The sequence below is a fragment of the Chenopodium album genome, chromosome 2, assembly GCF_948465745.1.
Source record: "Chenopodium album chromosome 2, dcCheAlbu1.1, whole genome shotgun sequence".
NCBI classification, from domain to species: domain Eukaryota; kingdom Viridiplantae; phylum Streptophyta; class Magnoliopsida; order Caryophyllales; family Amaranthaceae; genus Chenopodium; species Chenopodium album.
Genome location: NC_137835.1, coordinates 32,386,684 through 32,400,722, shown reverse-complemented (window position 1 = coordinate 32,400,722; position 14,039 = coordinate 32,386,684). Strand labels below are relative to the sequence as shown.

The window sequence follows — 14,039 nt, the reverse complement described above, 5'->3', positions numbered from 1 at the left end:
CACGAAATTGGGATAGAAAAATAGTCTAAATTAAAAGAGGGATAAAATAATTAATAAAAAGACCTAGGGTTATGGTTCACCATGTTTATAGTTCTAAATCTATCAAATATCAATAACAATTCAATCAATCAATAATCTAGAACAATTGCTAAGCCTACGATCGGGTCTTAACGGTCTCAATTCAACATATGTAGTTCGGTCGCTGACATAATCAGAATTGCACTACAAGAAAAATCTCTTTTCGTAGCAATTGTACATTCGCTACAATATGCAAGTATGTTTGTGAAATAATTAAGGATGTCGTATCATTTTTATAATCGCCATGGTTTTCTTATATAAAATCGATACGGAAACCATAATAATACAGATCCACACTATTTTTACACATTTATATAATTTTTAGAAATCGTATCATTTACAATCGCCACTAAATCCTAAAAATCAATATGAAAAGCCTTTCAACACTAGATATATAAATATTATTTGACAAAGAATACATAAAATATGTCATAGCTTATTGGTGAAACATTTAATATAAGAGTTTGAGGTTGCATGTTCGAATCTTGTAAAGATCATACGCATGTTTGTTTGTATTTTTTTTTTTTGAAGAAAATGAGTTAAACATTTATAGCGATTGTAATCGCTACAATAATCACCACGATTGGTTGTAGTTTTTCGTATCGATTATTGAGGCCAACCCCAGCGATAATGAAAACCACTACTAAAGGCTAAGGCAACAGGGGATATTGTATTGAATGACCATTCGTTGGGAAAGCTTTTTGTTGCAATTACAATCGATACTAAAGGTTAAAATAATCGCTACGAAAAAGTTATTTTATTGTAGTGTTGCTAATTGTTGGGAAGCCTCTAAAAGTAAGATCTTTCGATTCAAACTCTTATTAACATGAATTAATCAAACAATTGATCAGGTTGCAAGATTAACAACAAAACACTATCAATTAGAGAAATTAATAATCAAAATATTAAAAACATCAATCAAGATTCATTGTATAAACATGGATTCTCAAACTCTAGAAATAAACTACTCTAGCATGAAATAAATGATAAAAATTAAATCTAATGAAGAAAGCATAATTAAAAGCAATAAAATTGAAATAAAATACCTCAATGAATTAAAATAATAAACCCAAGAATCATCCATGGAAGAATCCATGGAGATGCCATGAGAAACTAGGGTTCAAATGAGAAAACTCAAAAGAACGTAAAATAATAAAAGATATAAAAGGCATAAGGGAAAATAATTATCCCTTGAGTATTTATATTATCCTAAAACTAATCTAAAAATAATTAAAGAAAAGAAATAAGAAAATATAAATTACATAAGTTGAATTATTAGTGGACGATAGAAGATGACGTGGCGATGACGTGGCCCGAAGACTTGTGACGATGTGAATGAAAAAGCTACTCGAGGCTTCAAGGCTGCTCGACCAGACCTGCGGGCGCAGGCTGGTGGCCGCGGCCTGGCAGCAGCACCTGCTGGTGTCGAGTGGTCGCGGGACAGGGGCGCAACAATTATCCCGCGGGTGGCTGACAGCATCACTTGGATTCAAACGCCTGTAACTTCTGTTTTAGAAGCCTTCTTGGGGCGTGTGACCTATAATTGGAAAGCTCTCTAAGTCTAGTTTTTAACGCAATTTGAATCGCATCAATGCAATTTGTAGAACTCAAGTTATGATCAAAAGAGTGGACAAAGGTCAGTTTTGCCACTTTGTAAAACATCGTTTAACTTCGTTTCTAACTCAAATTCATTTCCGGAAGATGCATAGCGACCCTTGTGAATGGTATATTCATTCCTCATGCATGTTAATCTCATATTAAGCTTCCATCAACACATATTCTTCATTGAGCGACCTCGATTCATCGTCATTTCATCCTTTTATTGTCCGATTCTTCCAAAACTACTCCGAAAGCGTTCAAATGACTATGAAATCACCTGAAACATTAAGAAAAACACAAACGGAGCGTAATAGAGCACAAAACAAACAACTTATGCATTTGCGACCTAAAAAAACGACTAAAAGACCTAAAAAGCAACTATAAAACTAGCAGAAATGTGCTGATAAACTCTATATAAATGTGATTCATCATATCATCATGAGACCAACAACCTTATTCAATGACCCAATGAATGCAAAAATGTTTTGTTGGTATTGATATATTTTGTTGTTGTTATGTATCATGTGAAATACTTTTCTGGGAAAAAAAAAATATATATATACCATGTGAAATACCAACGTGTTCTTATTATTAGAGGCTAAAAATTTCTCACGCCAAATTACCCACCAAAATCAAGGAAACATCAAACACAAAACCCACGCCTCTCCTAAAACAAAGAACCACCATATAGTCTTACAAACTTCATCGTCATTTTACCCCCAATATAAGAACCACCCCGGTCCCCCTCTTAAGCAAGTGTAGAGTGCAGTAACGTACAAAGTCATTATATTTGATCAGGCTGAACCGAGGCATTAATGTACGGGTAAGAAAGATCTATCGTACTCGAAAAACTCATCAGCAGTACACATCATTCTTACAGTAGTACATTTCATACAGCAATTAAATCTGGTAAGAAATGAAATTCAGACACTTAATCTATCTTTTATTAAAAGCTGGACAAAATGACCATTCCTAAGTAATAAATACCAATAAGATAGGTAGGTAGTTGAATTCTATACTCTACATAAAGTTAAACCCTCTTTCACCACCTACAAATGTACATTATTCTTATTTATATTCATTTCATTGCCTTCTTTTGAGTTTACAACAATATTTCACTTTATTTTTAACTGCTTCTCTTCTGCCATACAACTGTCCCCATTTCTCAAGTACTCCTATTTAAAGGAAGAGTGGGCACCTTATTTGCTCTCTCTTTAAGTTTTTTCTTTCATTTGTGTTTCATTTCTTCTCTTCTCAGTTCATCTCAATTCAAATAACAAAAAGTTATACAAGGAGATATGGTGAACTTCTTCACATTGGTGACCGGGTATCCAGGTGCGAGCGGGTACGGATCGGCTACAACTGCTGAACAAGTTACTGAAGGGATTGATGCTTCTAATCTCACTGCTATTGTCACTGGTTTGTTTTTCCACATCCCCTTGTGCTATTTTCTTTTTATGCTATGATCTCGATTTTATCATAGAATTAGCTGTCATATTATCTTAAACCTAAAACTATATAACAATTTAAAATTCATCATCATTTTATAGGTATGTTACGGAGTGTGACGATTATCTAAAAATTTCATGACAGGGTGGGTGATTGTTTCGAGTATTTCCAAATGTTTATTAAATGATCACATGACTTATTTTTTAGCATTAGTTTCACCGAAAAGTTGGGTAACAAAAATTTATTAGAAGTTTTAGAATCAATTGCGGTGTTCTTTTTATTATTATTACTATTATTATTATTAGCTATAGCAAAGCCTACCATAATGAAATATGAGCTGTCGCACGAGCTCCAATGTCTTGCGTCGTCAAAAACATCTGAACCCGTTTCAGCATCGCTACAACTTCCTTATCTAATTCTCCAAGATAAGAAAAGGAGAAGGGAATGAAACCATATCCATTCGCCCGACAACGAGTTTTATACTTAACCGCTTCCGCTGAGCCACATCAACTTATTATTATTATTATTATTATTATTATTATTATTATTATTATTATTATTACCTCTAGTCGGTCATTTTAGTTCTTGTGTTGTCGATGAGTACTCTATTTGGGATTTTACACTTTCTATAGAATTGTGCAAATTAATTAGTTTTTGTTGGATGTTAAATTGAGGTCTAATATATTGTTTCACTCTACCATTGTCCATTGTATCCATAAATCTGGTTATAAATTGTTTGGTTAGACACCAATGAAATAAATTGTTTTTGTTTTGAGTAACTGGTTCAAGTTGTTACAAAATTAACTTGGTTCAAGCTATTTCATCTGAATTGATTTGAATACTATTTCATCTGAACTGATTTGAATATCCTAAATTATGCTACTCAATATTTTAAATTTGTAACAAAATTTATTTGTAAATATCAGCACTTTATCAAAAAAAAAAAAATCAGTACTTATTAGAATATGTTCATTATAACAGAATTTATTTTCAATTTAATACGCGTTTTTTTAACGAAATTTTCTATTTAATATTTGAATTAGTTTTTTTTTGCAATAAAAAATAGGAAAAATGGAAAATAAAAATCCAACATTTGCACTTTTTCCTCCTAAAAATCCAACCTTCGTTTTATTCCTCAAAAATCCAACTTTTATACCCCACCTTCTCCAACAAATCCATTACCTATTGATTACCGGTTTTTATAAGTTATATGTCACGTGCCAGCTATTAATAGGTCAAATTATTTTTATAATTATTAAAAAACAAAATAATTAAAAGAAAAAATAAAAAATAAAAAACAAAAAAAATTCAGAAACCCAGCCCCACCCTCCTTCCCTGACCACCCCATCCCCACCGCCCAACAACCACCTGCCACCGGAACCCAGCAACCCCATTCTCCTCTCCACCAGAAAACGCACACCACTCCTTCCACCGGTCAGCCGCCCTACACTCCATTTCCAATTTCTGTTTCAGCAGCCGTGCAACAACCACAATCACAACTGCGCACCACCCTCCAACTCCAACCTCACGCTGCATCGTTCCCACCAATCCCCAATCCACATCCACCTTGCTCGCCACCACATGACACCAGCAACACAACCGCACAATTAACCACACACTTCAGCCCACAAATTTACCCAACTTGATTCTATCAAACAATCCCAATCATTGTTTTGCCTTAGCTTTTCTCTCTAAATATGCTTTCTGGGTAATTTTCTAATCTCGTACTTTTTACCCAACTTGCTTTTTTCAATCAATTTTTTTATTAGAACTTGATTAATTGTTTGGTAATTTGATTAATTGTTTGATGTTGTTTGCTGATTGTGTTTTTTGAAATTGATTGAGCGTTTCCACCATTCGAACCTCAAAAAGCCCCAACCTCAAGCAACAATTTACCAACCCAAAGGTAACCTCCACAACCATTATTGCCTTACATCGCCACCAATCGCAAACCGCACCCAACAACTCCCATTTAATCAACCATTGCAGCCCCAAAATCAGAGCAAATCGCAAGTTTAATCGAGTCTGGGCTTGTGGTTTTGAGCATAGGTAGGAGTGGGAGAAGGGTTTTCAGTTCTGGGTTTGGGTAAGGTGGGGTAACCGGTGGCAGAGGTGGTGGTGGCGGTGCAGGTTCGTGCTGGTTCTGTTGTTTCAATTTTTAGGAGAGAGGAAAGAGAAAGAGGAGTGAAATTTTTTTTTATTTTTTTTAAAAATATTTTTTAAACCTGTTTAATAGGTTAAAGGTCAAATGGACTTGTTGGAGAAGGTGGGGTATAAAGGTTGGATTTTTGAGGAATAAAATGAAGGCTGGATTTTTAGGAGGAAAAAGTTCAAAAGTTGGATTTTTCTTTTCCATTTTTCCTAAAAAATACCCATAAATGGCCATGAAATAAGTTAAAATAAAGTAAACAACCAGAACTCAACAACCTTTAAGCAATTTACGTAAACTTTATCATCATAAATTAAAAATTCAATGTCAAAAAAAAAAAATATTAAAAAAAAATTGGTACTTTATAAAACATTTAGAATGCGGTAGATTGCAGTCAACATATTTTAATGACAACAAATAAGCCCACCAAAATTGCAACAAATTAGCAATAAATCATCATAAACGACAAAAATGCGCAACCCTTATTTTTTAATTGTAACCTAGTAATCAATTCAATAAAAGTGAACTCCATCCATTAGCACTACTCCGTAATACATTCAATCTCATTTCACCACACTAATTTCTTAATATGCTTGTTCGAATCTAACAAGAAAACCACTTAAAGACGAATGCAATATATTTTTACCCATGTATAAAAATTTGTGATATGTGACATGATTTTTTTACTAAAACATTTGTTCTACCATTATAATTTTTTCAAAAATGCCAACAATGTACCAAATCATTTACCCATATTTTCGATTTACATCATCCAAATTGTTTGCACAACCTAAGATTCAACCAATTTGCTAGATTCACCCAATAAGTATGATATTGTTAGTCTAAAAATTGTGCATACTCCTTCTAATCCATCTCTAAATAAAAGTCTAGTTTATTTATTTATTTATTTATTTTTATTATAGCCTTTTTTTTTTTTTTTTTTTTTTTGTTTGAAAACTAAGGGTCTGTTCACATTTACTTAATTTCAGTTCAGTTCAGCTCTAATTAGTTCAGTTCAGTTCAGCTCAAATCAGTTCATTTCAGTTCAGTTGAGCTCTTAATTTTCCTCTCTTATAAAATATTCATTTCAGCTCAATTCAGTTCAGCTCCAATCAGTTCAGTTCAGCTCTAATCATTTCAGTTCAGTTCAGTTCAGCTCAGCTCAGCTCATTTCAGTAAATGTGAACATGCCCTTATTTTTATTATAGTTAAATAAAAAACCTTTGCAATTAAAAAAAAAATGATTTCACCATATACTATTTGTTTACTTTTTATTAGCCAAACCCTACAATTTTCTCTTCTAAAATTTGATTGTGATAAATTATATCCCGTTTTTTTTTTTTTTTTTTTTTTTTTTTAATTATTATTATATTCATGTTTAATCAACAAAATCATATAGTATCTCCTAATATCTTCCTATTATGTTCACGTTATAAAAAAAGTTACACTCGTACAAAAGCTAAAAGAGACATTCATTTGGGCGGAGAGAGTTTTAATACGCGGAGTATAATGTTTGCTGGAAAGGAAGTGTGCAACTTCTAACTTCCAACTTCTTCATTCAATCCTGATTTATGTTGTTCTTCTTTATGGGGTGACGGGCCTATGGATTTTGGAATTGTCTCATTAATTTCATTTTGGCTTTGGTTAATGCAAAGAAAGAGTTAAAGATTTCATGATTTAATGCATGTAAATATGCAACATATACCTAGCACAAATTACCTGATTGAATTGACAACTTTACCACAGATCCTCATGGACCTCAACTACTCCCTCCGTCCCAAAAAGAACGACCCATTTGGCCAAAACTTTGTCCCAAAAAGAATGACCCATTTGCATTAAAACACCACCAATTTGCAACAATATTTGTGTAAAATTAGCTTCCCCATATAAAAATTTGATTTTCCATGTTATTTTATTACTTTCTCTCTCTATTTTTTTACAAACTCCATGTAAATTTATCTTTCCAATATACTTTTATTTCTTTTTACTTAACTTCCTTAATACCCGCGTAATCAACCCAAATGGGTTATTCTTTTTGGGGCGGAGGGAGTACTATATTGTACTACGAGTAGTATGTAATGTATGTATAGTAGAAGTAATTGTTACATTAATTACTTTTTCCAGTTGAAAAGATTCAGGGTATATTTAACTTATAAATCCGCATTAAAAACATTGTTTTTATATATTTGGATTGTTTTATTTCACTTGTCATTAAAACACAAATTGTTAATACAACAAATTGTCTAACATTGGTTAAAATTATTATTTTAATTTTTTTTAAAAAAAAGATATATAACAAAACTTATGTTACAGTTTAGTAATAATAATACGGAGTAAAAAAAAAATGTGAACTTTGCATAAATAGTAAAATTAAAAAACAAAAGGTGTATAGGTTTAAGGAGTGTATAGATTTACGGAATAATGTTGGAAATAGCCATCCATTCTACCCTCCAATGAACCATATATAAGGTTATTGTAACTTGTGTTCTATCTTTCATAAATAGATCGATGTACCATTATTAGAAGCAACATTATGCATAAACCACAATATATATCTATACTTCACAAGTCATCTCAAACTCCTAACACAATTTATTATAGCTAATTAATAACATTCTTAATGAGGTGGTTGTTTCGAAGAAAAGTACGTCGTGAAAATAATGCTACTCCCCCTGTTTCGTTATACATAAGCGGGGCAATAGTGAAATTGCTACTTGCATCCCAAAATTGAGCTTCTACTAAGTTCTTTTCGAGTTTTCGTACCAATATTGGACCTACAAATTAATTTAGCATATAGTTTTTGTGTAATTTGTGGGTTGGAAATAATTAGCTGGAAAATACGTACATTTATTAGGGTGGAGGTTGGAAGCTGGGTATATACTCTAAGGTAATTTGATTCGCAACAAATAAAGTGGTTTAATTACAATTCTAGTTCTTATGTCACTATTCCTTATCTAATCAATTTAATTCATGGGACAAGAAGATGTCATTCTCAGCAGTTCATCAATCTCACACTCACAGTTGACATAATAATAATATTAATGATTATTTATCACTTTACATTTTTACTCTTTTAGCAAATAATATTTGAGATTAAAGTACATTTGAGTAGACAGTCCAATTGCTTTATTGGAGTAAAAACATTTTGGTCATTTGTTCTTTTTAATTGCATTCTATGCTTATGAATGAACATATATAAACAAATATTTTAAATTACTTTTTAGTAAAAATTATAGAGAAAATATAAGTTTCTCTTGATGATAAAGTATATAAAGTTGATATTTTTAAAGTATATTTTGAGAAATATGACAAGGTCATATATCACAATCTATCTTACTTTGCGTTTTCCAACTTATACATCTTAAAAGCGTCAAAGGAAAGTGTGTGAATATTATACATATAACATAACGATAGAAAAAAAATGAAAAAAAAATATATATCATTTGATTTTTTGGTAAAATTGCTGGACATGTAAGCATATTTTTGGTAAGTTTTGAAGAGGACTAAGGCTCCGTTCTTTAGAGCTGCAGCTCTGTTTTGCTCTATTGAGTCCTGCTTTGCTCTGCACAAATCAAATTTGTTCTACTCTGCTCTGCTGAAAAGAAATCTGCTCGGCTCAGCTCGGTTCGGCTCGGCTCTGCTCTACTCTACTCTGCTCTATTTTCAAATAATAATTAATAATAACAACAATAATAATTAATATTCAATAATAATAATTAATGTTGTATTGATGATAATAATTTATTATTTTGAATAATTATAATAATTATTAATATTAAAAATAATTTGAATAATTATTAATATTAATAATTATTAATATTTATTAATCATAATAATAATTAATAATAATATCTAATAATTCAAACTATTAAAAATTAATATTTAATAATATTATTAATTAATAATTTCTAATAATTATAACAATTCTTTCAAAAAAATAAAAAATAAATAATAATAATAATAATAATAACAATTAATAACAATTTCTTTTATAAACACTTGATATTAGAATCATAATGTGTAGAAACATTTTATGTGGTTATTGATTGTAGTTCATTGAGTTGAATTATTTTTCAAATCTTTCCATACTTTTTATTAAGATTAATAAAAAAAAGAGGTTGTTTTCAAGTAGTACTTTTTATATTATTATTATTTTTAGGGTAAAAAATATATGATTAAGACAAATTTATAAGTAAAATCATTATCACACATTAAATCATTTTATTTTAAAATTTTTGTGAAATAAATATAAATAAACCTTTAGTAGCAGCAGTAGTAATAGTAGAGTAGTAGTAGTAGCAGCAGCAGTATTATTAATAATGTTGAAATCTGCTCGCTCGGCTTGGCTCGGCTCGACTCTGCTATGCTATGCTATCCTGAAATCTGCTCTGCTCTGCTGAAGTTTATCTACTCTGGCGCTCTGCTGACCCCTGCTCTGCTTTGCTCTGCCCAAAAGCTCAAAAGAACAGGGCTTAAGTGTTTATGTTCTAACCAAATTTTATTGAAGCATAAATGTTGTATATAAAAAAATAATACGAATTAATTAAAAAAAAATTGTAATTGTTTATAGGTTTGCAATTAATATATACAATTATTTTTATAATTTGTAAGATTTGAATCACGAGTCCTCTTTTTAACATGTATCCTGGAGGGCTTGGTTATGAATCTTTTCAAGTAATTGTGATTGGAAGTGGGGATTTTCTTACATTAAATAGCAGTTACTACTGTTAAGAAATTTGTATTTGTATTTCTATAATATAGGGGCTTGTATATATCATTTTATTAAATTTAGTAGAGGTGAAAATTGAGAATGAATTTGCATATGTGAAGGAGGAGCAAGTGGAATAGGATTGGAGACAGCTAGAGTGTTGGCACTTCGGAATGCCCATGTCATAATTGCTGCAAGGAACATGAACGCCGCTAAGGAAGCCAAGGAGATGATTCTTAAAGACAATAAATCTGCTCGAATAGACGTTCTTAAGCTTGATCTCAGCTCTCTCACATCTGTCAGAGAATGTGCTGATAAATTCCTAGCTCTAAACTTGCCTCTTAACATATTAATGTAATACCATCTTTTCTAAATTCATTGGATGATTAGCAAACTTGTACGACTTCAGATGCTGCAGAGAAGATTATGCTAATGTAAGAATATGTGGTGTGTTTTAATCTTGCAGAAACAATGCTGGCATTATGTTTTGTCCATTCCAACTTTCTGAAGATGGGGTGGAGCTACAATTTGCGACAAATCATTTAGGTTAGTCGAGAATCAGAGATCATGCTTAATCTTAAGGGTCAGGTCCATATGGCATTTAATTCGATTAGGACAGGGTGGATTTCTTCAAATGCTGCTTGATCTAATGTCTCAACGGAATTGATTTGTTACATGACAACATGACAGGTCATTTTCTATTCACAAATCTGCTGCTTGACAAAATGAAGCAAACAGCTAAAGAAACTGGCATTGAAGGAAGAATAGTGAATTTATCATCAATAGCACATCTTCACACTTATCCAGGAGGAATTAGATTTGATAAAATCAATGATGAACACGGGTATGTTTGCTTAGTTAGAAACTCCTCTAATATCCGTATGACTAAATTGAAGCAGCACTAGCATATTAATTGTATATCTTAATTTAACGCGAGTTTGCTATTGGATCATATTTTTGTTTTGCAGTTACTCTGACAAAAGGGCATATGGACAATCTAAGTTGGCAAATGTACTTCATGCAAATGAGTTATCACGCCGTCTCAAGGTTTTGATTATCCTTTGAGTCTTTACTATTGAGTACTTTCATTAATATTTGTTGTCATCACCTCATCATGTTCATAGTAACTTTTTGATCAAGTTCTGCACGACGTGTATTTCTTCACATCATTTTTCATTTAGTTCCTCAAGATTCAGATTATCAAATACAAAAATTGAAAACATACCGCCTTGAAAATTTTGTTCCATGTTTTTTTAACTTAAAAACTCAATGCTTGTTTATCAAAATTTATGAGTGAACATTTTCTTCTGCATTACAGCTCATTATCTAATATTTGCCGAGGCCAAAAACTGAAGGCTCAAACTATCTAACTATATTTTTGTATCGTGTGTCCAGGCAGAGGGCGCCAATATTACTGTAAACTCTTTGCACCCAGGACTAATCATGACAAATCTCATGAGACATTCTTACTTCCTGATGCGTATGAATTCTTGTTCTCCCTCAATTTATGACATGCAATCTAAAGGTCCATTATAACATGATCTGTAAGTACTGATTGTGTGACCTTCAATTCCTTGCAGGATTTCTTAATCTTCTGACAGGGCTATTGTTATGGAAAAATGTGCCGCAGGTATATATAAACAACTCACTTGCATCGATACAGCAATGCATATAAAGTTAAGCAAACATTTTTCATTGTACATAAACTCTTTGTATAAACGATTATGACAGAGGAACAATAATGATTGTCACCTGCAGGCTAAAACACTAATTTTTTCAAGACTAATTGTTATTCTTGGTTTTATATAATTGAAAACATAGTAGTAACCAACTTAACCACGGTGATCAAATGAATTTGTATTTTCATTCTTTTTAGGGAGCTGCGACAACTTGCTATGTAGCCCTCCATCCGCAATTAAAAGGTGAAACAGGCAAGTATTACGTGGATTGTAACGAGTTAGAGCCATATGCACTTGCTAAAGATGAGGAATTGGGAAAGAAACTTTGGGAGTTTAGCGAGAGTTTGGTGAACTCAGCTACGAAGCTTAAACAAATTAATTAGTTCAAGATACATTTTCCTTGCAAATAATTATGAAACAAAACAGTGTCCAATATCTCTAAGATTTAATTTGTGTCCTACTACCTTGAGCAAATCATCCTGTAACAGATATGTTTTATCTTCTATGTTATGTTATGCTATGTTCAATTCAAAGGCTCTTGATCTTAATCGTTATTTGTTCAGCATTGTAGCAAACACATAATTTTATTGATCATTGAATTGTATTGAAGCCATCAAAATATGCTTTAAACCAATATGGACAATAGAAGAATAGATTGCAGATCAAGCCTACACACATGATGCAATCAATTGGACACTAGAAGAAAACACAAAACTGGTAACAACATATAACAAGCTAGATCAAGCCTACACACATGATGCCGTAGTTTTGGGCTTCAGATCATTGGCAACACGATTACACGAACAATAACCTAACACGCCTCAGGAAGGATTTGCCCTCCCCAGTCACCAAGGGCAAAGCCCTTAACTCGATTCTACCTTGATCTTTCATGTCAAGTTGTCCTAGAACAGGATTATGCCGAAGATGAAATGAATAAACTGATAGGGTATAAAACATATTCTTGGGCCTCAACCATCAGCTTAAGCTTTTAGTTATGTCGGTCCTTCAACATGGTATCAGAGTCAGCGTGACACAAAGGTCACGGATTTTAATCTCATCCATCCCCGCTTTCAAGTTGAATATTAAGCGCTGGGTATGAGGAGGGCTCATGCCGCATCAACACTTCTAGCCCAAATGGGCTCTTGTATGAGGGGGCGTGATAGAGTATAAAACATATTCTTGGGCCTCAACCATCAGTATTAACATTTAGTTGGGTTGGTCCTTTAACACAAATAAAACTAAAGCCTTCAACTCAGTACACCCTAGAAACAAGAGCGATTTTGATCATTTGTGCAAATGAGAAAACAAGATAATGATCCTAAAAATTATTAATAATCGTTAATTTACTTTCCTAAATCTAACCTACACCTGCCACAAATGGTATTAATGGTATGCCCCTTACTCCCTATACCTCTTCGTGATTACCCGCAATATGATCAATAATGGAGCTGTGTTTGTTTGGTTTGAAATCACACACGAATCCACCAAAAGACAGTATAGGAAAAATGTACACCAACTACAACTTCATTACATAATGGTATATACCGGTATACCCTATAATTGATTATTGCAAGAACCACATTTATAAATATATCACATACACATCCATCATTCCCTACTTCAACGATATGCCAACTATAGCCAACAAATTCCATTTAAGATACAATAAAAACGGTCAATCTAAGTAGAAAAGGAAAAAACAAATAATAGGTTGGAAAACACATCCTCAATATAGTCAAGTTAAACAATTAATATGCATAGCTAATTGTAGACACCCATTTGTGTCTCCCCAAAACCAAACCCAGTGATGAGTACCTTTCACGTCGAATCATAATCGAATGAAGTGAAAGTGTGGAAAGTTTAGTGTTGCGGATAGTTTTAATTTCTTTTCTCTTCTCTCTGATTTTGAAAACTTATTTTAAGAAAACAGTCAATCCAATTTGGTTGGTCCATGATATAGGTCCAATAATAGTGTAGTTGGATGGGGCTTGACAAGAGCTTTCCAACAATATATTATAAGCCCAATTCCGATGAATATTGAGGAAATTATGGCCAATTTACTAAACTGGACCCGGTTTGAGCCTTATATGCGGCCCAATGATCTAGAGGAGGGCCTAATATGATTTATCATTCCTAATGCAATTAGGAATGGTCTTAATCTTCTAGATTCTTCTATAAGGTTCTTTTCATTCCTAATTCAATTAGCATTGATAAATTGACTTTTGTTGACTTTTCAGAGTTTTAATTAAAATCAAATAGCATTTTCGAGGAAAAGATACGATTTTATCCTCCAGTACGGCAAACTTATCTGATTTTCGAAAACGCGTCAAAAACAGGTCTGGCGCCTGACTCCAGGCGTTGGCGCCTGGAATCAGGC

The 14,039-nt window shown here is 32.4% G+C and overlaps 1 protein-coding gene across 1 annotated transcript; it reads left to right on the top strand.

The window, feature by feature from the left end:
• The first annotated feature begins 2,791 nt into the window (after positions 1-2,791).
• LOC145585066 (short-chain dehydrogenase TIC 32 B, chloroplastic-like) lies at positions 2,792-12,195 on the top strand. Its single transcript, XM_081641815.1, has 8 exons — positions 2,792-3,096; positions 10,106-10,337; positions 10,450-10,529; positions 10,674-10,827; positions 10,952-11,030; positions 11,379-11,463; positions 11,564-11,613; positions 11,860-12,195. The coding sequence occupies exons 1-8, from the start codon at positions 2,976-2,978 to the stop codon at positions 12,043-12,045; spliced, it is 987 nt and encodes a 328-aa protein (XP_081497941.1). The 5' UTR covers positions 2,792-2,975; the 3' UTR covers positions 12,046-12,195.
• The last annotated feature ends 1,844 nt before the right edge of the window (positions 12,196-14,039 follow it).

Excerpts from the sequence above, each read along its gene's own strand:
- LOC145585066 (XM_081641815.1), top strand. The coding sequence starts at position 2,976 with ATGGTGAACTTCTTCACATTGGTGACCGGGTATCCAGGTGCGAGCGGG. Across the intron at positions 10,338-10,449 it reads TTGCCTCTTAACATATTAAT|AAACAATGCTGGCATTATGT; the intron begins GTAATACCATCT and ends TTAATCTTGCAG. Across the intron at positions 11,464-11,563 it reads ACATTCTTACTTCCTGATGC|GATTTCTTAATCTTCTGACA; the intron begins GTATGAATTCTT and ends AATTCCTTGCAG.